At 50.3% G+C, this 26,716-nt stretch overlaps 1 protein-coding gene across 2 annotated transcripts; it reads right to left on the bottom strand.

Moving 5' to 3' along the window:
- Positions 1 to 3,196: 3,196 nt before the first annotated feature.
- Positions 3,197 to 17,099, bottom strand: SERPINA5 (serpin family A member 5). Of its 2 annotated transcripts, XM_037984448.2 has the most exons (6): positions 16,973 to 17,039; positions 16,753 to 16,848; positions 10,185 to 10,820; positions 7,885 to 8,155; positions 7,299 to 7,446; positions 3,197 to 4,258 (listed from the first exon to the last, which is right to left on the bottom strand). In XM_037984448.2, the coding sequence occupies exons 3-6, from the start codon at positions 10,801 to 10,803 to the stop codon at positions 4,076 to 4,078; spliced, it is 1,221 nt and encodes a 406-aa protein (XP_037840376.1). In that variant the 5' UTR covers positions 10,804 to 10,820; positions 16,753 to 16,848; positions 16,973 to 17,039; the 3' UTR covers positions 3,197 to 4,075. The 2 variants fall into 2 exon arrangements, with proteins under 2 accessions (XP_037840376.1, XP_037840375.1); XM_037984447.2 differs by lacking the exon at positions 16,753 to 16,848 and having other exon boundaries at positions 16,973 to 17,099.
- Between the last annotated feature and the right edge of the window lie 9,617 nt (positions 17,100 to 26,716).

The following is a 26,716-nucleotide window of genomic DNA, read 5'->3' as shown; positions in this document are numbered from 1 at the left end:
GTCTCTGCTGGGAGAGGTGGGAGAAGGAGTCCCGGGCCCTAACCTTGTATTACTTCTCTGCATTCTGATTACAGCCCAGAAGGGGAGGTTTTAGAATCCCTGTGGCTAGAGAGGAAAATAATGGTGGGTTTTCTAAAAACAAGAATGATCTCGGCGGCTGGGCGCGGTGGCTCACGCCTGTAATCCCAGCACTTTGGGAGGCCGAGACGGGCGGATCACGAGGCCAGGAGATCTAGACCACCCTGGCTAACACGATGAAACCCCATCTCTACTGGAAAAAAAAAAAAAAAAATTAGCTGGGCGTGGTAGCGGGCACCTGTAGTCCCAGCTACTCGGGAGGCTGAGGCAGGAGAATGGTGTGAACCCGGGAGGCGGAGCTTGCAGTGAGCCAAGATCATGCCACGGCACTCCAGCCTGGGCGACAGAGCAAGACTCTGTCTCCAAAAAAAAAAAAAAAAAAAAAAAATGATCTTGGCAAAAGGTGCAAAAACTCAAAGGGCAAACAGGGGCTGAGTGTGGCCTCTGCTGCAAGTCATTCATGTATTCCATGCATTGAAGTGCTGGCGGTCATTGCAGCCTGTTTAACTCAGTATTATTTTTCTTCTTTTTCGTTTTTGCCAGCTGTTCAACTCAATTGTCACACGTTCCTTCATTTCAACAATACACAAAATGATAGAGCAGTTCAGAGAAAGATCGACAGAAAGAGAGAAAGAATGAACTTCTGAGAGGTCAGGCATTTTTTGCACAAAGGAGGCCACCGAGCTGGCTTTGAAGCATGAAAAGGACCTTCCCAGACAGTGGATGTGGGAACAGGTGTGGGACTTCCCGGCAGAGAGATCGGCTGGAGACGAGTGTGATGTGATGAGCCGTGGAGTGTAGGGGATGTCACGGGACATCAGTCTGGATGGATGGCTGTTCCCGGGGTGTCCACTAGGAACCAGACATGGCACTAGTGCAACTGTAATGATAGTGAACCTGGCTGAGTTGCATCCTCCCAAAATTCACACACTGAAGTCCTAACCCTCAATATTTCAAAATGTGACTGTACTTGGGGATAGAGTCTTTAAAGAGGTTATTAAGTTAGAATGAGGTCATTGGGAGCCCTAATCCTATAGGACAGGTGCAGATGAGGAGAGAAGAGAAAGTTAGAACCAGGCACATGAGAGGAGGACCATGTGAGGACATAGGGAGAGGACAGCCACCTGCAAACCAAGGGGAGAGGCCTCAGGGAAACCAGCCCTGCACATGCCTTGATCTTAGATTCAAGCTCTAGAATCAAGCTTGAATCAATTTCAGCAATGCTAGCAAATCAATTTCAGCAAATCCATTGCAGCTGCCCAGACGAGAACACTTCGTTTTGGCAGCCCTATAAAATTAATACAGCGGCTGTGAATGAGGGTCCTGAGGGGAATAGTCAGGCCTATACATGCAGGAGTCCTGCAGACTGTGACCTGATTTTACCCTGTAGGTGAGCTCATTCCATGGGAGGGCCTGGTGGGTGCTGGAGAAGCAGCTGTGGATAGAGGTGAGCATCCTGGGAGGGCTGCGTGGAGACATCTACTCGTGTGTATAAAGGAGGGTGAGGGACAGAAAGGGCCCAGTGGACACTTGGAGTGTGGCATGGATGACCAAACTGCCCTGAAGTTGGTATGAAAGAGATCAGACAAAATATTGGCCTCCCGTCCAGGATTTCTGTCAGTGAACCACCGGCACAGCCACCTCCCTCCTCCTTATCTCCTCCACATGCCCCGTGCAGGCCCAGACCGAAGTTCCGTGGGGTCCCCTACACTCCACGGCTCACCACATCACGCTCATCGCCAGCCGGTCCCTTTGCCTGGAGGTCTCACTCCTTTCCCACATCTGCTAGGTGAAGTCCTTCTCATGCTCCAAAGCCAGCTCAGTGTCCCCTTGTCCGCGAAAACCTGACTCCTCAGAGGTTCATGCTCTCTCTCTGTCCATCTCTATCTGAGCTGCTCTACCATTTTGTGCACCCAGGCTCATGTGACAATTGAGTTAAACAGCCTGCGGTGACCCCCAGCACAGTGCTTCAATGTGTGACACGCAGCAGAGACCACACTGAGCCCACCCCCGACCCCTCACACAGAAGCTGCTTTGTGACTGTTTGCTGAGTAAAGTTTGGACAGTGCTGGACCTTGGCCTTCTGTGTGAGACACAGACAGGACTTCCCTGTGACCTTGGACAGGATGGGTAAACTTCAAGAGAATTATTTGCCTCAGGCAAGGCATGATGCAAGGGAAAGCACATAGGAGTGGATGACCCTATGAAGGGGCCCCGTCCTAAAGAGCCACCCTGAGCCCACAGCACCATTGCAGAGAAATGTCTGAATCTGGTTGCAGCCATCTGCCCTGCCACCAACCCGCACATGGGCCATCTGGGCTCTCAGACCCTGGGCCCTCACTGTCACCAGCTGTGGGACCCTGGGAAAGCACTTATGTCCTTGTCTGTAAAACGGGAACAATAACAGACCTTGCTGGGTTGTTAAGGGATGGGTGATATCACAAGTGCAAACCGTCTGGCATGGGCTGGTGCATGGTGGGGGCTCAATACTTTGGGGGATGGACAAGGCTTGGGGTCCTGACCTTGTTACCTCTAGTGGGCACTGATCTCTGATACCGTCCAGACTCTAGAATCAGAGGGTGGGGCACAGCCTCATGGAAGCATGTTTAGAACATGCAGGGTGGGGTGGGCAGGCACACAGAGAGTCAGACCTGGATGCAGCGAAGGACTCACCCACCCATTTATTCCGTTATTGAGTGTCTGATCCTCTTCATTTGACAGATGAGGAAACACATCGTGCTTGGTGAAGGTAGGCAGGGAACTTACCTGGCTACGGGGTAGCCGGTGCCTGAGATGCCCCTGAATGAAGCTTCTGCTCCTGGTCATCCCTCTTCCACAGCACAGAGTACAGGACTGAATATAGGGCTCTGGGCCACACTCTCCCCGCCAAATTCTGGCTGCACCACTTAGGAGATATGTGACTGGGTAAGCCACCTAACCACTTCAAGCCTTGCCTTTCCCATCTGTGAAATGGGGATAACAGTGGTGCCTTTCTTCATAGGAGTCTTATGAGGGCTAAATGCGACCATCCAGGTGAAGGGCCAGGTACCTGGCCTGGAGCATGGTAAGCAATCAATGTCACTATTCCCAGAGCTGCCTCTATAAAGACAGTTATAACCAGTGTTTGCAAAATGCTTTATTGTTAATGCCAACATAAAATTCAAAAAGTTAGTCATTGGCACCTGCAATTGATACTCTACTATTCGCAACAGGCTTCCCTTCTTCCACTCCCAGCCAGGCCCATAAGATTATAACTATATCCACAAGACGATAATATAATCAATCATTAAATGGGCCATTTCCACCTTGATATCCAGATGTTTTTCTTAAAGGATGAATGGCACTTGAGTGTATTGAAATCAACCATGATTGACAGGGCACACCCCAGCCTTTCTATATGATTTCAGGAGTTCTTGGATCACAGCAAGAATCTGATCCTTGTATACAGAAGGAAACTGAGGTCCAGAGAGGGGAAGTGTTGCCCCAATGTCACACAGCAGGTTGGGACCAAAACAGTAGCCCCATTTCAGACTCCCATTCCAATATTTTTCCCATGCAGGATGAACTGACAGTTGTTGTTGCTGATAGGTGGGGGACCAGCCTTGGACCTGTGCCTCCTGGTGGCCCTCATCCACTGGAACAACCCTCCTACTGAGCTTTGTGGCACTGAGCTGGGCATCAAGGGCCTGGACTCTGGACCTCTCTTTGCCACTAACATGCTGGTGAACTTGAGCAAGTCATCCAGCCTCTGTGGATCTCAGTGCTAATCTTCACTGATGAAGAGTGAGGGCGAGATTGAACGTTCTCCAAATTTCCCCAAGGCACCTGTGTCTTGCAGTTGTGTGGGTGGAAGGAATCATCATACAGTAATATTATTTGTAATGCCTCATTAATCAACTAAACCTGTGTAAATCACTAGCTACCAGCATACAGGTGGGCCATAGCATAGCCACCTTTATCTCCCACCCTGAGGTGTGTAGAGTTAAGAAGCCCCACCTCAGGGGCGGTTCACTTTGCCAAGGAAGAGGATATCATTATCCACAATGAACATCAGAAAAGGCCTGTTGAACACTATCCTCTGAGAGCTCAGGCGGGCCGACCTGAACGTGAAGATTGTCCCCGTGGCTGCCGCTGCTCTGGTTCCCGACTCATCCACCTCCACCACAGCTTTGTGCACCATCTGCAGGGGAGACATCAGGCATCACCAGGCCACCAGGGGTGAGTGAAGCCATCATGTCAAATGGCAAAGCTTCTGCCTATGGGCATCACCCTCTAAGTATCTGTTCAACTGAGCAATGGAGCAAGTAGGAAATGGAACAATGGAGCAGCTACTCTGCCCCAGGCACTGTGCTGGGAGGTGACGTCTCATGTGTCTGTCATTGAATTCTCATGACATCTTGGAGCAAGGTGTAATTCTTCAATTTTATAGAAGAGAGAAAGGAGGCTCAGAGAGTCAAGTATTTTTTGGAGATCACACAGCTAGGAAGTGCCTTCTTAGTTTTGATTGTTTAAAACAGGACTCCTTAACTCAAGGAACAGTGGTGGATATGGCTTCCCATTACATGAAGGATACGACATAAAGTGAAACTTTTGCTTCGTGGGGGAAAAGAGAGGGAGAGGGAGAGGGAGAGAATAGAATAGAATAGAATAGAATAGAATAGAATAGAGGAGTGGAGTGCAGTGGAGTGGAGTGGACTGCAAAGGAATGGAGTGGAGAGGAGGGGAGTGGAATAGAATAGTAGAGAGTGAAGTGGAGTGGACTGGAATGGAATGGAAGAGAATAGAGTAGAATGGAATGGAATAGAATAGAATAGAGTAGAATAGAATAGAATCAAATGGAGTGGAGTGGAGTGGTGGAGTGGAGTGGAGGAGTGGAATGGAGTGGAGTGGAAGAGTGGAGTGGAGGAGTGCAGGAGTAGAGGAGTGGAGGAGTGGAGTGAAGTGGAATGGAATAGAATAGAATGGAGGAGAGTGGAATGGAATGGGATGGAAGGGAATGGAGTGGAGTGGAGTGGAATGGAATAGAGTGAACTGGAGTGGAGTGGAGGAGTGGAGTGGAAGAGTGGAGTGGAGGCATGGAGTGGAGGAGTGGAGTGGAGTGCAATGGAATAGAATAGAATGGAGTAAGGTAGAGTGTAGTGTAATGGAGTAGAATAGAATGGAGTAGAGTGGAATGGAATGGGATGGAATGGAATGGAGTGGAGTGGAGTAAAATGGAATAGAGTGAACTGGAGTGGAATGGAGTGGAGTGAAGGAGTGGAGTGGAATGGAATGGAATAGAGTGAACCGGAGTGTAGTGGAGGAGTGGAGTGGAAGAGTGGAGTGTAGTGGAATGGAATAGAATAGAATGGAGCAGAGTGGAACGGAATTGGATGGAATGGAATGGAGTGGAGTGGAGTGGAATAGAAGAGAGTGAACTGGAGTGGAGTGGAGTGGAGGAGTGGAGTAGAAGAGTGGAGTGGAGGCATGGAGTGGAGGAGTGGAGTGGAGTGCAATGGAATAGAATAGAATGGAGTAAGGTAGAGTGTAGTGTAATGGAGTAGAATAGAATGGAGTGGAGTGGAATGGAATGGGATGGAATGGAATGGAGTGGAGTGGAGTAAAATGGAATAGAGTGAACTGGAGTGGAATGGAGTGGAGTGGAGGAGTGGAGTGGAATGGAATGGAATACAGTGAACCGGAGTGTAGTGGAGGAGTGGAATGGAAGAGTGGAGAGGAGTGGAGTGGAAGAGTGGAGTGGAGGAGTGGAGTGGAGTGCAATGGAATAGAATAGAATGGAGTAAGGTAGAGTGTAGTGTAATGGAGTAGAATAGAATGGAGTGGAGTGGAATGGAATGGGATGGAATGGAATGGAGTGGAGTGGAGTAAAATGGAATAGAGTGAACTGGAGTGGAATGGAATGGAGTGGAGGAGTGGAGTGGAATGGAATGGAATAGAGTGAACCGGAGTGTAGTGGAGGAGTGGAATGGAAGAGTGGAGAGGAGTGGAGTGGAAGAGTGGAGTGTAGTGGAATGGAATAGAATAGAATGGAGCAGAGTGGAACAGAATTGGATGGAATGGAGTGGAGTGGAGTGGAATAGAAGAGAGTGAACTGGAGTGGAGTGGAGGAGTGGAGTGGAGGAGTGGGGTGGAGTGGATTGGAGGAGTGGAGTGGAGGAGTGGAGTGGAATGGAAGAGTGGAGTGGAGGACTGGAGTGGTGTGGAGGAGTGGAATGGAGGAGTGGAGTGGAGGAGTGGAGTGGAGGAGTGAAGTGGAGGACTGGAGTGGAGGAGTGGAGTGGAGTAGTGGAGTGGAGGACTGGAGTGGAGGAGTGGAATGGAGGAGTGGAGGAGTGGAGTGGATGAGAGGAGTGAGGTGAGGAGTGGAGTGGAGGAGAGGAGTGGAAGAGTGGAGTGGAGGACTGGAGTGGAGGAGTGGAATGGAGGAGTGGAGGAGTGGAGTGGAGTGGAGGAGTGGAGTGGAGGAGTGGAGTGGAGTGGAGGAGAGGAGTGGAGTGCAGTGGAGGAGAGGAGTGGAGTGGAGGAGTGGAGTGGAGTAGAGTGGAGGAGTGGAGTGGAGTGGAGGAGTGGAGTAGAGTGGAGGAGTGGAGTGGAGGAGCGGAGTGGAGGAGAGGAGTGGAGTGGAGGAGTGGAGTGGAGGAGTGGAGTGGAGGAGAGGAGTGGAGTGGAGGAGTGGAGTGGAGGAGAGTGGAGTGCAGTGGAGGAGAGGAGTGGAGTGGAGTAGAGTGGAGGAGTGGAGTGGAGGAGTGGAGTAGAGCGGAGGAGTGGAGTGGAGGAGTGGAGTGGAGGAGTGGAGTGGAGTGGAGTGGAGGAGTGGAGTGGAGGAGAGGAGTGGAGTGCAGTGGAGGAGAGGAGTGGAGTGGAGGAGTGGAGTAGAGTGGAGGAGTGGAGTGGAGGAGTGGAGTAGAGTGGAGGAGTGGAGTGGAGGAGTGGAGTAGAGTGGAGGAGTGGAGTGGAGAAGTGGAGTGGAGGAGAGGGGTGGAGTGCAGTGGAGGAGAGGAGTGGAGTGGAGGAGTGGAGTGGAGGAGTGGAGTGGAGTGGAGGAGTGGAGTGGAGGAGTAGAGTGTAGTGGAGGAGTGGAGTGGAATGGAATAGAGTGAACTGGAGTGGAGTGGAGTGGAATGGAATGGAATGGAATGAAATGGGGTAGAGCGGAATAGAAAGAATAGAATAGAATGAAATATCTTGGAAAGCAGATGCATAGGAGCTTCTGAACCCACCTCAGACACCTGGATATTTGTGTGATTACTGATGCCGGACAGGTCAGCATGGGAGGTGAAGACGTTACTGATCCCCAGCTTGGGAAGGACTTTCTCCAGCTGATAGGAGCCCTCAACGGAGAATTTGGGAAGGTAAAGCTCGAGCTGCCTAGAAAAGGAAAAGGAATTTTCTTAGACTGTTCTAGGGCATTGGCACACTGAGCTTCACCCCTTGGCTTCATAATGCACTGGATTCTTAGTTTCGATGCTTTAAAAAAAGGACTCCTTAACCCAAGGAACAATGGTGGTTATGAATCCTCTGGCCTCTTGTCTAGGATGAGCCTCCCCTTGCTCTGGACTTGGAGATGGGCTGCCCCAGAGGTCTCTGCCCACTCTGGCACCACCCTAAGGAACCCAGCTTCCAGCCCTTGTCCCTCCAACTGGGCTAGGATCCCAGGACCTGGATGTCACAGGATGCCTCTGGGCTTGAAGGCAGCTCCTTGGCTGGGCGAGTCCTTCCCACCAGTGCTGTGTGGCCCTGGTAGGGCGTGTGTGTCTCCCTGGGGCTGTATGGAGTTAGGCTGGCCCTGGGGTAGTCTGAAAGTACCTCTTTTTGAACATCTTAAGCCACTTCCTCAGTGTTTTCTCGCTCAGTCCATTCTCCACCTGCTGCATCTTTCCCTCACTGGGGAGAATGAACAAAGCCGTGGCATTGCCTTGGTAGGGGACCCCCACCACCCTGCAGGAGAGGTTCCGGTCCAGGAGGTAGTGATACTGGTCCTCACGGCTCATCATGGGTACCCGCACCACAGTCTCCGGGGTCACGTAGAAGTCTTGCTCTTGGGTGCCTTTGTGGTTGAAGCTTGTCTCCCACTTAGCTAAAGATGAAAAGAAAGAAAAATGAAAAAGAATTTTTTGGAAGAATTAGAAATTCTTAGCTGCAAATAAAGGGAGTGAAGACAGTAAAGATAGCCAGCAGAGACCATCTTTATGGCAGCCTCAGAGCAGTGACTGTTGAACCTCTTGAATGTCAAGGCAAGTCCTTTTATAACACTGGGCCCGTTCTCGGACTTTTCATAGGGCTTTTCCTTCCACATCTGCAAAACAAGGAGGTTGGTTTTCACATCTTCAGAGGCCCTGGACCCCTGATGTTCTTTGATTCTCTAACGTTTTACTCAAGGCCAAATCTCCTAGTGAAGAGGGTAAAAAATGTGGCTGGCCATGAATGCTACATGATATCTGGGTGAGCTTCTCTGTTTGCACTTTCTTCCCAATACTTTAATTTAAGTTTTAGAGAGAAGTTCGTATGGATCCTGGAAACGAAAGGTTTTTCCCATTGGGAAGTCTTCAATGACCCTTCTCTTACCTTCCTATGGAAACTTCTGAACAAAATGCTACAAGTGATTGCTTCCAACTTCTTTTAATTTTATTTATTTATTTATTTATTTGAGATGGAGTCTCGTTCTGTAACCTAGGCTGAAATTCAGTGGCACAATTTTGGCTCTCTACAGCCCCCACCTCCTAGGTTCAAGCGATTCTCCTGCCTCAGCCTCCCAAGTAGCTGGAATTACAGGTGCCCACCACCACACCTGGCTAATTTCTGTAATTTTTAAGTAGAGACGGGGTTTCACTATGTTGGTCAGGCTGGTCTCGAACTCCTGGCTTCAGGTGATCTGCCCATCTCGGCCTCCTAAAGTGTTGGGATTACAGGCATGAGCCACCATGCCTGGCCTGTTTCCAACTTCTTTGTTATCAAAGGAAGGCCCCACACAATACCATCCTTAGCTTATTTCCCAGCTGTCCTCAGCAATCTGGTGTAATGGGGACCGCCCTGCACCAGGGGATAGGAAATCTCAGAGTCCAAGTTCGACACTCACTGCTGTGGTCTCAATGTGTGTGTCCCCACATTGTTCATATGTTCAAACCTAACCCCGAGGTGGTGGTATTAGAACAGGGGTCATTTGGGAGTTGATTAGTTCGTGGGGGTAGAGCTGTCATGAACAGGATCGGTGTCCTTACAAAAGAGATCACAGAGAGCTGCCTTGCTCCTTTGAGCAAGGACATACTGAGAAGACACCATCATGAACCAAGGAACGGGCACTGCATCTGCCAGTGCCTTGATCCTGGACTTCTCAGCCTCCAGAACTATGAGAAATAAATGTTTGTTGTTGCTAAGCCACCCAGTTTACGGTATTTTGTTATAGCCACCCAAATGGCCAAAGATACGATCTGTGACCACAGGAAGGGGAGGTGTTAACAATTTGCCTTCCTTCCCAACCCTTCCCACTCTCTCCTCTCCTCTCTTCTCCTCTCTATCCACTCTTGCTTTGCTCAGGGTTAGCACCTGGCAGGAGCTGCAGACGCGAACAGAAATGCTTACAAGGAGTGTCGGGGAGATAAGCAGAGGTCAGCTCTTACTGAGGAGTCCGGAGGAGGCATTTCAGAGGAAGAAGCATTTGTCTGAGGGAGTCTTGGCCTCTATGAGGGCAGAGGGGCCAGCATCTGGGGCATATGGGGGACTGGGAAATGCCCTCTAAGCCCTTCTGGGGTCTGTGTCCTGCCCTGAGTAACTGAGGTGTTGGTGTCTTTGTCATGGTGGACACAATGGGTTCATGCTTCGGAGCCTGTATGAAAACTGGGGCTTCGGATGCTCCCAGGGGCCCAAAGACAGTAGTCAGCTCTTCCTCCATGGAGGAAACAGCATCTCAGGCTCACTAACCCCATCCACAGTGAGAAGGCACTCATCTTACCTTCTCTGGCTACTTGTTTACTTAATTTTTCTCAGCAGGCACCTGAAAGAACTTAATCTACTCCCCGTTCTTTATGTATGTGAGGGAATTGGGAATTCTTTAGCAAAAAGCAGCGGAAAAGCCAGAGAAAGTGCAGGTTTGGGCCCAAGGCCCTTACCTTTAAAGAAGATGTAATTCACCATGACCACGACCGCGTTGCTGTCGAGGTTCTTAAGCAAGTCCACGATCTTGCCCTTCGTTTGCTTTGCCACATAATCATTGATCTGCTTCAGGGCTCCCGCAGAGTCCCCAAAGTTGGTGGGGAAAGAGTCTGCCAGGTACAGCGTCTTCATGGCACTCACGAAGGTGTCCTGCACGTCCACCACCAGGTCGGTGAAAAGGGCATTGCCGAGGCTCAGCTGGAAGCCATCTCGGGGCTGGCTGAGCTCCTGCAGGAGCTGCTGAAAGCCTCTGTGCAGCTGCTCCTCTGAGCTTTTCTGGAGGTCGAGGCCCAGGCCCTCCAGGATCTGCCTCTTTGTGCTGGACCCAGCCCCCAGGGAGAGCATGGCCAGGCTCACGGAGATGCTCACAGGGGAGAAGAAGATGTTCTGGCTGGGGGCAGCGGAAGCCAAGGCCCTGTAGAGGTCGAACGTAAAGTCCCTTCTGCTGTTGGGGGCCACCGTGGCACCTACATGGAGGTCCTTGACTCTCTTCTTCGTCTCCCGGGGGTGGTGACGGTGAAGGGAGGCCTCCTGAGGGCTGAGAAGCACCAGGCACAAGAGGAGGAAGAGCTGCATGGCGGCTGTTCTTTGTTCTGAAAGGGAAAGAAGGTGTCCTCAGAGAGGGGTGGGGCTGGTCCAGGCACTGACTTTCCAGAGATGTCCCCACCCAACACTCAATGAGTAGGTTTGGTCCATTTAGCTTCAAAGAAAAGGGATGGCACCCCCGAGACTGGGAATGAGGGTTTACACAGGGCGGCAGTGGCTCGAGGACAAAGATTTAGGGACAACGGGGAGAGGAAGGAGGGAGAAGAGGTGTAGACCGAAGGCAGAAGCCCGGCTGCCAGGGCAGGAACCCTCCCCGCCCATCCACATCAAGGGACACATTTTGGAGGATGGGACATGGAGGGAGAGGATTCCCCCTGCTCTGCTTTGTCTCATCAGCATCTCGAGGTTACCAGGGAACTAAGCTGCTTCCATGTGAGCTTCTGGCCTTCACTCTGGTGTCCTGGTTTGGCACATGGCAGGGCCCTGTGGTCCTTCTATGAACTCAGACCAGCTACGTGCCTGGGGCTATCAGCACTGCTGGCCTTGCCCTGTTCATTCAGCACACATGGAGTGAGCATCCACCCTGGGGTAGGCAGGATACCAGGATGCCAACTGTCCCTTTCTCCTTTCCCCAGGGGCTGCTCCATGCCACCCTTGTCTCACAGAGAGACACCTTCCCCTCCTAAAGGAATTCTGCCTGCCCCCCTCAGGTGAGCATCTCCGCCGTCCTCCTGTTCTGGGCTGAATTGTGCCCCCCAAAACTCATATGCTGAAGTCCTAACCTTCAATACCCCAGAATGTGACTATATTTGGAGATAGGGCTTTTAAAGAGGGGACTGAGTTAGAATGAGGTCACTAGAGTGGGCCCTAACCCAATATGACTATGTCCTTACACAAAAATTACAAAGAGGAGATCAGGATACAGACACGCACAGAGGGAAGACCAGGTGAAGACAGTGAGAAGGCAGCCACCTGTGAGCCAAGAAGAAGGGCCTTGGAAGGAACAAATCCTGCCGGCGCCTAAACCTCAGGCTTCCAGCTTCCGGAGTTGTAAAGAAAGAAATTTCTGTTGTTGAAGCCCCCTAGCCTGTGGGACTTTGTGACGGCAGCCCATGCAGGCAAAGACATCTCTTCATCTTCTAGACGAGGAGGCATTCATCTTTGACTCTAGAGCTTCTCAGGGGGACCTTTGTGGGGTCTCCCATCACTCCTGACGTGGCCTTTGCCTTCAGTCCTCCTCTTCCTCCCTCCACTTCACCCAGGAGCTGTTTCTGTGTCCATGCTTCCCCATCTGGCTATGGGTAGAAGTCTTGCCTTCTCCCTCCGCAGTAGGAAACAGCCCAGGCTCTGAAGCCGCTGCCAGGGTTCAGATCTCAGCCCTGCTGTGTCCTTGCAGTGAGATTTTGGGCAAGTCAGTTATACCCTGAGCCACTCTCCACAACTGTAAGACAGTGATGATAGCAGCACCTCCACCCTGAGCCACTCTCCACAACTGTAAGACAGTGATGATAACGGCACCCCCACCCTGAGCCACTCTCCACAACTGTAAGACAGTGATGATAACGGCACCCCCACCCTGAGCCACTCTCCACAACTGTAAGACAGTGATGATAATGGCACCGCCACCCTGAGCCACTCTCCACAACTGTAAGACAGTGATGATAACGGCACCCCCACCCTGAGCCACTCTCCACAACTGTAAGACAGTGATGATAATGGCACCGCCACCCTGAGCCACTCTCCACAACTGTAAGACAGTGATGATAGCAGCACCTACACCACGGGGTGCTTGGGGGCACGTGCTGTGGAAGGATGAGCAGTAGGCATGGCAGTTTCTGGCAAAAGCCCCATCTGAGGCCCCCATATTCTCAACTGTATCATAGGGTACATGCTTCACACACACCCACACACAAACACAAACACACACACTTGTGAGCCTGGCAGCACCCAGGGCAGCTAATTATCAGGTGCAGAGGGCCTGCCTGGCTTGTGATGTGAGCTTTGCCCTGTGTGTCACCTTGGAAGGAATCCCTTTCTGCTGGGCTCTCTCTATGGGCACACTGTCATCAGGGCTCCCAGATCCCCACCAGGCAGGGGCAGCTGTCACAGCATCCCGTGACCCAAATAAAACCAAACTCCAAAGGGCCCCAAACAACTGCGTGGGAAATCACTTGCAGAGTGGCCGTGGGGCTCAGCAGTGGAGAGAGAATGGTCTCAGGAATTGGGCAGGCTTGGACTGCAGGCCTGTCTTTAAGTGAAGCTGAATAACTCCAGCGGGTCACCCTTGCCAGTCCAGCCTCCAAATTGCGCCCTGAGCTCCCTCTGAGAAGGAGGCTCATGTAGAAGGTTCTGCCTGCAGAACCGAACCTGGCACCGAACCCAGCAGCCGTAGCAGTTGGGCGCATTGTCCTCACCCTTTCTCAGGCACTGTGCCAACTCCTTCAGCCCCGTACACCCAGAAAGGTGCGTCTTGCTGCTAGCTCTATTTTACAGATGGGTAATCCGAGGTTAGAGAGATGGAGTCTCCTGCTAACATTAGCAAAGCTTGGACTCAGGCCCGGTTACCACTCTGCCTCTACAGAGTCCTGCCTCCTCCATTCCTGTGCTGCATCTTCCTGATTTTGAAATCCCTGACTTAGTAACCACCAACAATAGCCCTAATCTGCAGATAATGAGTGAGCAGAGTCTGGGCTTCCCCCCGCTGACACTCCCTGGAGTGTCATGACTTCCCACCATAGCACTTGCCTGGGGAGCTCTGAAGGACATGGGTGGGCGGTTTAATCTCTGGCTCCTCTAAATGAGTCTAGTTTGCAGCACAATATGGTCCCTCTTGCCAAGTGTTGGAACCAGCCATGTATGGAGATGCTGCTAAAGAAACAATGTGGCTCAACCCCCCACAGAGTCACACTGAGCTGATAATTTCGAGAACAGTTTCAGAAGCAGGGGAGTTTCCTTCTTGGATAGAGCCCAGGGGCAGCTGACCAGAGAGTCCCAGTGAGGCCCTGGCCTCCATTCTCTCATCTATGCAACTGCTAGGTCACCCTGGGCAAGCCTCACCCTTTCTGGGCCTCAGTTTCTTCATCTGCAGTCTGCCGTGTGCTGTGGATACCCCTTCAGGACCCCCGCCCCCTGCCAAGCACTAGAGATCCGATGGGGAGGAGCTGCTTCTCCGGGTGCCTTTATATATGCACCGAGTCTCCCCCAGGGTCTGTTTGGAGAGGGCCCCAGGTTCACTTAGGCTCTCCTGGGCTACACGTTTGAGACCCAGAAATCTTGCTCCCTCTGGGCCCACCGTCTCTATCTTTTAGTAAAACCACTAATTATTAAAGACCTACTAAACACTCCATAAATATTATTATGTTTAGCCTTCACCAAAAGTAAGCTCTCTATTTTATAGAGTTTTCCAAAAGTAAACTCACTCTGTTTTACAAATTGAATAGACTGAGGCTAAGTGAAGTGGAAAAGCTTGTTCCAGTTACTGAGTGATGGAACCAGAATTAAAATCCGGGTTCCTCTGACTCGTGCACAGTCTATCTCTGAGCGGCTCTGAGGAGTGATACCTCGTTCCTCCTCGACCTCACCTCCTGGTATCCTCAGGCGGTTCACCTGTATTAGCCCATTTATACGTCTCCACAGTAACATGGAGGTGGTATCATTATCCTAACAGTGCAAAAGAAGAAACAGAGAATCAGAGAGGTGGCTCCAAGAGGCAGTGGAGTCCTCAGTGCTTGTTTTACGTTTCTTAGTTTCAAAGCCCCGGGTTTGCCATCACACTCTTGGGCCTCTGGTGGAAATATATGGCTTTGACAGAGACAGGTGAAGCCCTGGGAGCCTCCCATCCCCCAGACCAGCCTCCACCGAGTGCCTTGAGAGCCTGGTCAGGCTGCCTCTCTCCTGGTCCCTGGCTTTAGTGTTTCTGCAGAGGGAAGAGAGGGAATCAGTCAAGTTCATCTGTCATCTCAGGCCAAGGTGAATTAAGGTGGCAGGTGCTGGGAATGTGATGGGTGGGCCTTGGTCAACCCTCCCGCTGGCCCCCACCATCCATGAAGCCCAAAATCTGCTGACTGATATTTCTTGTGTTGGGCAACGAAGTCATGCCCAGTTCTGCCCTGGACTAAGCTGTGGGAACTGTGTTAGTGAGGAGGGTCTGTCCAATATCTTCTAATTACAAAGAGGGATGTGAGGCTTGGAGCCCAGGCAGAGATGAGAGACAAAGTCACAGCTTCCTCTACATCCTAAAGACCCAGGAACAGAACCTCCCAGAAGAAGTAATCTTGACTTCCTGTTCCACTCCAGCCCATCAGCAAGGCTTGTCAGTTCTAGCTCCAAAACAGGTCTTAAAACTGCCGCGTCTCCCTGGCTTTCTCACTGCCCCCAATGGAATCTCCCACCATCTTCCCCTGGGCTACCCCAGTAGCTTCCTTTCTTTGCCCTGCAAGGCTTTCTATATACAACATATAAAAGAATCTCCTTCAATCATAAATATGGTCACAGCACTTCCTCGCCTAAGAAACTCATGGCCAACTCCGTGTTTCGGATAAATGCTAACTTTGATTTGTGCTCTAACCCATGAGGGCTCCTGTGATCTGGCTCTACCTGGCCTGGACCTGCTCTGCCCTGGATCACAAGATACCCCCAGGCTCACTTTTCCCAGTTTCTCAAATGCAGCAAGTTCTGTCCTAATCCTGGGCCTTTGCACACCTTCCCTCTCTACTGGAACCCTCCCCTGACCTTTCTCACCAAGGCCAACTTCTGCACAGGCTGAAATGTCACTTCTTTGCAATACCTTATCACACTGGACCTTTTCCCCTTCCATAGCTATTCTCTGGAACAGTGCCTTGACTGTTTCTCTCAAAGCTCCTTCAATTACACATATGCCTTTATATATGCATTTGTCATTGACATTTTTCATCCCAGCCTCTCTCTGCATGGGACCCTCATCTGTGCTGCTCTCACCTTCAGGAACTTGCAGTCATGAGAGATGCTCCATACACCTTTGTAGAACGAATGAATGAATGAATGAATGAATGAACTGACCCCTGTCTCCTTTTCTGTAATTCAGACATTAGACTGCAAGTTGGACACTGAGCAGTGGAAAAAGCCAGGCTAGCCACCCAGAGCTGAGCTCTCTCCGCCCCGGAGCTCACTTGCCAGGTGACCTTGAACAACTCCCTCCCTGTCTCTCAGCTCTGGCTTCCTTTTATTTCTTTATTAAAACCGCTTGATTGAGACATGACTGCTATTCACAAAGTTGCACATATTTAATGTCTACAACTTGACAAGTTTGGAGATGAGTCTACATCTGTCACTTATCATCACCGTCAACACCATGAACACGTCCGTCACCACTAGGCATCTGCTGCCTGTATTCTTCATGCTTCGGTTTCCTGATCTACGAGCAAGGACACTGGCCCAAGGAAGTGGTTTCCCCTTTTATTGCTGCGTATCTGGCCAAAAGCCCTACCCTCAGAAAAACAAAAAAATTCTGCTTACTTTATTTTTACATTTTGTTCATTTAACAAACTGCCAAATGGTTACTGTCTCTCATGAGCAGCTGCCACGACCGGCCTGGGTGGCAGCCTCCAGGCAAGATGCCCTTATCTCAGGGAAGCAGATAATATTAGATCATTGTTCCTGATTTCCAAAGGCCCAAGACTCCAGGCACAGAAAACAACAGAAGCTGCCATTTACTGAGCACTTCCTATCCAGCTGACATTTTGTCCCCACAGCCTTATTTCAGGGTCTCTCAACCTTCATCCTGTTGACCTTTTCAACAGGATGATGCTTTGTGATCTTGTCCTGGGTATTGTGGGATCATCAGTAGCATCGCTGGCCTCTAGATGCCACTAACTCCCATCCCCCTTCCAGTTGTGGCAACCAAATGTGTCTGCAGACATGGCCAGATGTGCTGAGTGAGAGTACCCGCTGTATTTAATCTTCAGTCACACCATCCAAAGGGTATAATTATTTCCATCTTACCTATGAGGAAACAGAGGCTCTGCCAGAGTTAGTGTGGAGCATAAGGTCACAGAGCTCAGGGGACCCACTCACCTCTGCTGCCTTGGATACCTGAAACTGCAGAGGTGAGACTCCTTCAGAGCTTTGCAGCCCCCAAACCCCAAAACTCTAGAGTCCATCCTTTCCTCGCCTCACATGCCCTCAAGCCCGTGGGACCTCCCGTTGAGGCATCTGTACTTACTGTGTCCTGTAGCCAAGCGTGCACACAGTGGAGGTGGCAGTCCCTCGGGCTCGGGAAAGGGCAGAGGGCTGGCTGGATTGCAGCCAGCATTTGTCACTGACCACAGCCGGCCCTGTCTCCACCCCTCCCTAGCCCCGCCCCAGGCCAGCCCTTTCCTTTCCTGGCAGGTTTCCAGCCAGCAGGCCTGCCTGCAGACGCAGCTGCCTGCTCCAGAGGCTTTGACCACGATGCACACTTGCTGCCCCCCAAGACTTACGCCACCAACCAGGTCACCATTTGCCTGGGATGGCATGGGCACTCCTGAGAGACAAGATCAAAGAGCCTGTCCATTGCTGGTATTCCAGAGACAGGGAAAGGGACAGCTCCAACAAACCCTCTCTTTTTCCAGGCACTATTCCTTGGTTTTCTGCAGCGAATTTCTTGTAGATTAGTGGGGGCATAGGCTTGAGCCTGAGAGCTCCCCACAGGCCTGTGATGCTGACTGGGTCATAGATCCCAACAGCTGGATTCTAGTGGGAATGGGAGGGATTGAGAGTCTCACCATGCCTGCAATGAATGGGTCGCTGTAGCCAAGCCTGATTGCACCAATCACTGAATTGGGGCTCTGAAGAATGAAGGGAATTCTCAAAGTCATGCATTTAATTAGGGGCAGAGTGGGGCTGGTGCCCAGGTGGCTGACTCTCAAGCCATGCTTGTTGCTGAGAAAGGAGCTGCATTCAGGATTTCTATGGGCTTGGGTGGATTCTCCCTTTCTACTTTGAAATCCGGGTTCCCTAACTCAGCCACACACTCTTAAGAGTATTTCCAAGACAGCAGTGCAGGGTGCTGTCTCAAACCTGGTTATGTTTCCAAGGTCCCCGTGCCTGGCGGACACAGTGTGTTGTGTATGGCCGTGATCATGGAAGGTTGTGTGGCTGCAGGTGGGGTGTGGAGTTGGTAGAGCAAATCAGAGGTAATACCTGGAAAGTGATCTTGATGTTCAGCAAACACTGTCCATCAACCTTTAAGACATTTCCTCTTCCTTCTTCGTGGTTTTGGGGCCCAATTATGGGGCTGCTGGATATCCACAGAAATAATAAGAACTAGTATTTATTCACACTTTTAAAAAGACCACGTATTACACCAAGTGCTTTACACACATTATGTCTTTTCATCATTACAACAATCCTTCAAGGGAGACACTGATCTCAGCCCAGTCTAGAGATGAGCACTGGGTATCTAGAGCCAAGTCCAACTACGACTACATCTCTAGAAACATGCACAGTACTACTGGGTATCTAGAGGAAACACAATCACTACCGGGTATCTAAAGCCAGGCGTGATCACTGCCGGGTATCCAGAAGCAGGTGGGATTGCTACCGTAGGATATCCAGAAGCAGATAGGATCGCTACTATAGGATATCCAGAAGCAGGCAGGATCACTACTGGGTATCCAGAGGCAAGTCCCACTACTACTAGGTATCTAGCCCTTAGTTTTTGCTCAGTGCCCTCACAGTTCATTCCTGTTGAATAGGAGAGAATACAGAACCGAGCAGGTCAGGAAATCAGCCCCAAATCCCACAGTTAAAAGCAGGAGGCTCTAAGAAGGGAAACTGTGTCCCTGAGTCCCCTCTTTCTAGGGCTGGCTTTCTTCCCATTACGCCATGTAACATGAGCAAGAGTCCATTATCTCATTGACCTAGAGATCCCTAAACCATACCTATAGGATGGAAATCAGCACTGCATACCAGTTATAGGTGAGTAATGGAACTCCAAAGATACCCGTGTCCTAATACCCAGGACCTGTGAATATTATCTTCTATGACAAAAGGGACTTTGCAGATGTCATTAAGTTAAGGATCTTGAAGAGATTGTCGTGGATTATCCAGCTGCGTCCTAATTACAATCATTAGGATCCTTGCAAGAAAGAGGTAGGAGATTGGAGTCAGAAGAAGGTGATGTGATGGTGGAAGCAGGAGAGAAAAAGTCAATGTGATGTCAGAGCCAGGTGCCAAGGAGTGAGGAAGCTTCTAGAAGCTGGAGAAGGCGAGGAATGGATCCTCCCCTAGAGCCTCCCAGAAAGAGTGGAGCCCTGCCAATATCTTCATTCTAGCCCAGTGAGGCCTCTGGCCTCTGCAACCATGAAAGAAGAATTTTGTGTTGTCTGAGCCACTGTTTGTGATAACTTCTTAGAGCAGCCATCAGAAACTAGGGCAACACCCCCCAAATGGGTTCCAGATGAAACTACTTTGGGAAAGGTGGGCTAACCAAGGTCCTGTAGGCCATCTCCAGCCTGTGTGTGCTGTCTGTGCTCTGACCTCCCAGGAGGGAAAGACATCACGTGCCGTTTCCCAAGCTTACACCTGAAGGAATGTCTTGAGAATTTGGGGGAAAGTCTGAGGTAACTCATGACTCCCACTGCCACATGGAAAGGACTCTGAAGGAATCAGGACTGAGGGGGGTGAGTTTTGAAAGGAGAGATTTGGAGGGGTCTCGGGGGCATGGCATCCCAGTCTATCAGTCTTCTGTGGCTGCTGTAACAAAATACCTCACGCTGGTCTGGGTTAAACACACACTGGCTTAAACAATAGAAATGTATTTTCTTACAGTTCTGGAGGCTGGAAATTAAAGCTCAAGGTGCTGTCAGGTTTGGTCTGCGGTGAAGGCTCTCTGCCTGTCTTGTAGATGGTTGCCTTCACTGTCCTCCCAGGGCCTCTTCCCGGTGAGCCCACACTGTACACACACATACATGCACACACACGCATACACACACACACACACCAGGAGAGGGAGTGGACAGAGGGAGCTCTCTGATTTCTCTTCCTCTTCTTAAAAGGACACCAGTCTTACCAGATTAGGGTGCCACCTTATGACCTTATTGAACTTTAATTACTCCCTAAAGGTCCAATCTCTACAAACAGTCATAACAAGTCCTACAAGCTAGGACTTCAACATAAGAAATTGCGGGAGATGCAATTCAGTCCATAACACCCAGGGTGCTTGCATAGGGGGAGCCAGTGGCCAGAATATGAGACTTTGGTGTCCTAGAGCCTAGCAGGGCATGGGAAGGGATCAAAGTGGGAAGGTGATTTCTGGGAGAAGGGCTGAGAAACCAGTGCTGGCCCCTGTGATGCCTTGCCCTGTTGAGCACAGGTGCTCCTCTGCTTGGCCCTCGGCCTCCCTGCCCTCTGTTCCATGGTACTGGGCCTCATGGGATTGAGCGAGACCAGTTCAAGAGCCTACAAGATGTCACTCAGGGCCTGGCTGATGCTTCTGCTCTGAAGTGGGGCACTGGTCTTAATCACTAGTAAGGTGACCAATCATTCCAATTTGCCTGGGACTGAGGAATTTCTGATGGTGTGGGATATTCAGTGCTAAAACTGGCAAAGACCTTGGCAAACTGGGATGGGTTGGCTACCTGAGTTATTAGGCTCTTGCCTTGTTCTGGGATCCAGCCTCTAGCTCCTGATCTAGGCCTTGTGTCTTAATAACTTTCCCATTTTTCTTGTCTTCTCAGTCTTTGTGGGGTTGTCAATCTTGCCTTAAACATCTGCTGTGATCCTCCTATAATCAGCCACCATGCTTCCCTCTGCCCATCGTCTGCCTGTCTGCATGAGCTAAAACATGCTGGTACTACCTTTCCCCTTCCTTCCTTCCTTCCTTCCTTCCTTCCTTCCTTCCTTCCTTCCTTCCTTCCTTCCATTCACCCATCCATCCACCCATTTATTCATCCATCCATCCATCTGTCCATCCATCCATCCATCCATCCATCCATACATACATACATCCACCCACCCCATCTATCCATTTTTCCATCCATCCATCCATCTATCCATCCATCCATTTATCCTTATAGCCTTCCATCCATCCTTCCTTCACTTTATCCCTCCAATATCAATGTTTATTGAGCTCTAACCATGTCCCAGAAAATACCCCTGGCCTCAAGAAAAGAGATCAATATCTCAATAGATGAACTAAAGACAGAGCGTCAATGCTCTGACACATGTCTCCACAGTAAAGACACACAGGGAGGCATGGTCCATTCTCCCGTGATTGGAGAGAGGAATGGAATAGGAAAAGCTTTGTGAAGTTGGTGACCTTGGATCTGGGTTTTTGAACCTTGTCTAGGTTTTTATCAGCCCTGGCTGGGTGGAGAGAAGTGAACAGACAGAAGAGCTTACAGCACAGCAGCAGGAGGCTGCATTTTGGGCTGAGAGAACCACAGGAGTGTTAGCAGTACAGCCCGGGGGTGGTGGGGCACTGGGAGCCTGTCAGAGAGGAGGAGGGGAGGACAGAGAGAAGCCAGATCAGGGCCAGATGGGGAGCTTGGAAGTCCTGCTGGGCTGGGAACCAGGGATGAACTTCATTCTGTAAGAGAAGGAGGGAGGAATTATCTTGGGCTGTCATGGGTATGGTTGCCTGGAGATCAAGACAGGACCAAGTGACACTGTTGTGGTAATCCAGGTGAGAGATGATGGTGGTGTGTGCCAAGGCACCAGGGGTGAGGCTGGAGAGAAGGAGACACATTAAGGAAGGAGAATGGACCTGGTGTGAGCTGAGGGGTAGGTTTTGGAAGCCTGTATGGAGGATGATGAGTTCAGTTTTGGACCTAGTGAGCCTGAGGGGCCTGTGGTGCCTACTGGCGGAGATGACACAGGTGAATGGGTCTAAAGAGAGATTTGGAGGCAAGAACAGAGACAGGAACTAAAGTGAAGGAAGCACCTGGGATCAGGGGGCCTCCTGGGGCAAGGAGAGGACAAGAAAAGAGGATGAAGCATAGAACTTTGAGACCCTCAGCATAAGCCTGAGCAGAGAGAGAGAGAGCTCACAAAGGTGATGATGGCCAGGAAGGAGGAGAACCAGGGCAGATAACAAGGGAGGACAAGGGATGCCACTGTCAGTGTCAGATGCAGCAGAACATTCAAGTAGATAAGGATAGTCACTGGTCCACAGAGGCCGCCAGGGTGATCTAGTTGGGGAGGTGGGAGCAGGATCCCAGGGCCAGCAGGCTGAGAAGTCAAGGGGATGGTCAAGGCAGATTGCTCCTTGATGAGAAGGCTGGGAAGGAGGTGGGGCAGAGGGAGCTGTGGCTTGGAGGGAGGGACTTCCCAGGTTTGGGGGAAGAAGCTGAAAGGGAGGTTAAAGGTGGTTATTAATGGAAGGAGACTCCCCCAGGTAACAGGAGACCAAGAGAACACACAGCTGTGTGTCAAGAAGAGCAACACTTGTTCTTATGAAATTGGAGGAAAAGAGGAATATTAGCTTGCTAGGGCTGCCATAATTAATCACCACAAACTGGGTGGCTTGAAACAATAGGAATTCACTCTCTCACAGTTCTGGAGGCCAGAACTCTGAATCAAGGTGCTGGTGGAGCCATGTTCCCATTGAAGTCAATCACCCCAGGAGAGCTAAACACTTGAGCAGGTGGCTCTGAGGATGTGCGAACTTGGCTGGCCCCAATTGGTCTGTTCTCCAGCCCTGTTCAGCATCTCAGCAGCCAGACAGCCAGTCAGGGCTGGTGAGGGCTGACCTCCGCCAGCCTGGTGGGGTGGCCTCATTAACTCAGTCTTGATGGGCTTAGGCCTTGGCTTAAAGGCAATTGTGTCCTTTCTAGACCACATGGTTGGCTTCATGCCCAGTTCTTGTCAAATCAGCATTCTTCTTTCAGAATAGCTGTTAACCCTATCTAAGGACCAGGTAGCTCGTGGTCGATTTTTTCCATTGACATCAAGAGCAACAAGGAGCTTTCACCTCCATAGGTGAGTTTCATGCCATAGATTATTATGTAACAATGTCGAGTAGAATGCCTTTAAATGGGGGCTCTTACTGTCTTGCCTGCCTGGACCGCATCACTAGCAGCCCACTGTGTCTGTTTGGGTGACCTGCCCAGCTCTGGCAGGCATACCAGTTGTCACCCTCGTTCCACAGCACACAGTTGTTACAAAAGATGAATGGGATAACAGCAGTTAACGTTTGTAAGGCACTAATGCTGAACCACTAGCTTAAGTGTTTTCCATACAGGAGCTCAGCAAACACCCACGATAGGCTTATGAGTTAGGTATTGTCATCTACATTCCATAGGTGAGGGAACTGAGGCACAGAGAGACCACCCAAGTCCCTCACCCAGTGTTATGGGTTGAAGTGCCCCGACCCTCCAAATTCATGTGTTGAAGCCCATACCCGGAGTACCCCAGGATAGGACCTTATTTAGAAATACGGTCCTTGCAGATGTAATTCGTTAAAATGAGGTCATAATGGTGAAGAGTGGACCCCTACTCCAGTATCACTGGTGTTCTTTTACAAAGGAGGAATTTGGACACCAGCACTCATAAAGAAAGAACACCACAGGAGGAGGAAAGCAGAGATTGAGATGATGTTCCTACATTTAAGGGACGTTCAAGATTGCCAGAAAACCTTCAGAAGCTAGGGGAGAGGTGTGGAATAGATTCTTCCTCACTGATCTCAGATTCCTGGCCTCCAGAACTGAGACACAATGTATTTCTGTTGGTTAAACCACACCATTTGTGGTCCTTCCTTAGAGCAGCACTAGCAAACAAATACACTCAGTAATTGCTGAATTTCAGATTTAGATTTAAGCATCCTGGTTCCAAAGTCCAGGTTCTATACTTGGATGCTCGTGGCCTCTTGATACCTCCTGGCAAGCACTCGGCACCATGCCTTGCCCATTGCAGGTGCTCAGAGCACGGGAGCTGTTCATATTAATTCTGCCTCTTCTTCGAGAATGGCCTGCTCGTAGGCAGTCAGGGATGAAGCAGACCCGTGTGCCCTTCACTTGTTCCATGGAGTCAGAAGCCAAGGACTCCCAGGTCAGTGTCTTCAGCGGATCCCATGTCCATCCTCCCGTTTCCACTGCCACAACTGCAGTGGGTCACTGTGCCCAGAGGACACCACCATGTACAGGTGAGGAAATTAAGACCCAAACAGGTAAAGCAATTGCCCCACAGTGCACTGTTAGTGAAGAAACTGAGACTGCAGCCTTGTCTGAATCCAAATTTTACACTGGGGAAGTCCCTCTGGCTTCCTGGCTAGCAGCCTGTGAAACGGTGACATATTAATAGTAAGAAATATATATTTAGTCTCTGGTTGGAGTTCCTGAGACAGTGCTTCTAGCACCCTTGTAGATAGGGGTACTAAGAGAATTGTTTGTTTAGTATTTGGTCTTTGACCTGATTCCCGAGAGCTTAGTAATTTCCAGAGTGACAAGAGCATCTGATGAAGAGCTCCTGGATCCCTTGCAGTTTCTTGGGTGATAGGAACATCTTTTGTTACACTGGGAGAGGACATGGAAGCTCTGTGCCCAGTACCCCATACCTGGCCCTCTGACTCTCATTTATCTGGCTGTTCATATATATGCTTTATTAATAAAATAGACCATTAAGCATAAGTGTTTCCCTGAGTTCTGTGAGCCCTCCTAGCTAATGAACTGAACTTGAGGAGGGAGTTGTGGGTATCTCGCTTTATAGCCAGTTGGTCATAAACTATAGGTGACAGCCTACTACTTGCAACTGGCATCTGAAGTAGGGGCAGTCTAGTGCGACAGAGCCCTAAACCGATGGGATCTGATGTTATCTCCAGGTATATAGTGTTGGAATTGAATTGAATTGAACTGCAGGACACTCAGTTCGTGTCTGCTGGACAATTTGGTGGTTGGAGAAATTCCACACACATTTTGGTGACCACAGGTGAACTGTAGTGTTGAGAACTTGAAAAAGTTTGTTTTCTCCTATCTCAAACATGACCAAACCCTACTCTGTAACTAGCTGTTAAATGAAAGAATGAAAACCCGAATAAACCCATGCTGCATTTCTCTACACACCAATTTACTCGAGTCACGCAAACTTGTCACCTTCCACTAGGCTACATCACTGCCACTCACATTGGCTTCCTCTGCCCTTTCCCCCAGTTGCAAAGTACAGAAAGACCTTGTTTTCCTGCTGGAAGATAACTTCTGAACTCACAAACATGCAGGGTTCCTCCGAGCGCTCGCTGCTGCTGTTGAGAGATATACCTCTGTAGTGGTGTAACAAAGGCTACACAAATGAGAGACCCCACAGGTGAGCAGCAATGGGAAAACTGGACTCAGGCACTGCTCTAAAGAGGCAAGATCTCCTGCATGAAGTCTTTTTAATTTTTAATTTTTTTTAATGCTCCAAAAGGGCGTTTTGAAATCTGAGGAGCTGAACTAAATATTTGCCCAATCAATTCCAGGGCCATGTCAAGGGGTGGTGATGCAGAACAAATAGTCGGTGACCTTGCTCCTGGCTCAACCTCTTCTATCCATTCATTCATTTATTCATTCGTTCATGCAACAAATACCAGTTGGGCCTCTCTCATCTCCAGTTGGCACTGAGGCCAGGTGGGCTGAGGGCATGCAGGGTGAACAGGGCCCCACCTTTGAAATGTCCTATCTAATAGCGATGGTGGGGGTGGGGGCAGACATTCTTATCAGGCCAACCATATCTGATGGTGGGATGACAGTCTGCCTTAGGGAGCTGAGGGGTTTCTGTGAGATCTTGAGAGAGTGCAGATTCTTAGAGGTGGGACGCGATGGGAGACCTGGGAAAACAAGACTTTCTGTGACTGCAGCCACTGGGTACATGAGAGCAAGAGGAGGAATTGAGGCAGAACAGGCAGGAGGTGACCAGATCAGGGAGGGCCTTGACTGTAGATAGAGGCTTTGAACCTTATTTTGTAGGCAATACGGAGCCCTCGGCTATTTTTGAGTAGAGGAGGGTTGAGATTAATCAGAATAAGGAGGCTTCACTCTCAAGGCTGAATTGAAGATGACTTGCTTCCTTTCTCTCTCCTTCATCACATCAGGGCTGCGGTCATTCAACATCACCACCCCCTGCCGTGCTGTTGCCATAGTAACCCTAGACCTTGGCCTTCTTTCAGGCTTGTCTTCCACTCTGGAATTCGCTCACCCACCTGCCTCTGTGGGGGCAGAGGAGGGAGCGAGTCAGCCTGGGCCTTACTTTATTTCTCGCCTGATTGTTGAAAAACAGAATCCAACTTCCCAGAAGGCACAGGGGGAAATGAATCACTCTTTGAGCTAGCAGGCTTGCTTTTCGGCCAATAAAATCAAGGGGTAGAACCAAGGGCGTGCATTCCCCTGAGCCCCAGAGGCCTTGGGTGCCCTCAGGCATTTACTGGACAGCTTCTCCTTACTGAAGCCCAGAGCTGGTATAACTAACCCAAAATGGCCTCGCCAGGCAATTTCCTTTACAGAACATTTCCTCGTCAAGTTCTCCTGAGGCTGCACTCATGTCGAGCTCAGGGCTATGTTTTAGGGGCAGGAAGGGAGAGGAACCCCTTTGGGCTTTCCCCTTCCATCTTCCTCTCTTCCACAAGGACTTTTCCACAATACAAGAGTAGTCTGTCTATTGCTCCAAATATCGGTTTCCTGGTTTCCTGGCAGCGAGCCTATTCCTGTGGTTGCAGCACTATTTGGGCCAGGGAACCCCATGTCACACAATTACTGGAATATTTTGACTCTTAAACAATCATCAACACCGGAGGCAGCTCTCCGGCCTGTTCCCCTGGTCACCTTCTCCTTGGTGAAAATTCTGGGTTTGTGACAGTGAGACATCCTGCTTGCCAGAGCCAAGAGCCTGGGCAAGCTGGGTCTTGTTCGGAAGTCCATGGCTGAGTTTTCAGTATCAGCCCTGGGCCTCCTGGACACAGAGCAAGCGCCCTAGAGTGCACATGGCAAGCAGCCACGATTCCCGAAGCCTAGAAGATTCT

This window comes from Chlorocebus sabaeus, chromosome 24, assembly GCF_047675955.1.
Source record: "Chlorocebus sabaeus isolate Y175 chromosome 24, mChlSab1.0.hap1, whole genome shotgun sequence".
Classification (NCBI taxonomy): domain Eukaryota; kingdom Metazoa; phylum Chordata; class Mammalia; order Primates; family Cercopithecidae; genus Chlorocebus; species Chlorocebus sabaeus.
This window is presented reverse-complemented; position numbering and strand designations above follow the sequence as displayed.

What these genes read in the sequence shown, in the direction of transcription:
- SERPINA5 (XM_037984447.2), bottom strand. Translation starts at nt 10,803, where the DNA reads ATGCAGCTCTTCCTCCTCTTGTGCCTGGTGCTTCTCAGCCCTCAGGAG. An exon ending in GAATTACATCTTCTTTAAAG is followed by an intron (nt 8,156 to 10,184) that starts GTAAGGGCCTTG and finishes TTTCATCTTTAG; the next exon opens with CTAAGTGGGAGACAAGCTTC. An exon ending in CAAATATCCAGGTGTCTGAG is followed by an intron (nt 4,259 to 7,298) that starts GTGGGTTCAGAA and finishes TCTCCCCTGCAG; the next exon opens with ATGGTGCACAAAGCTGTGGT.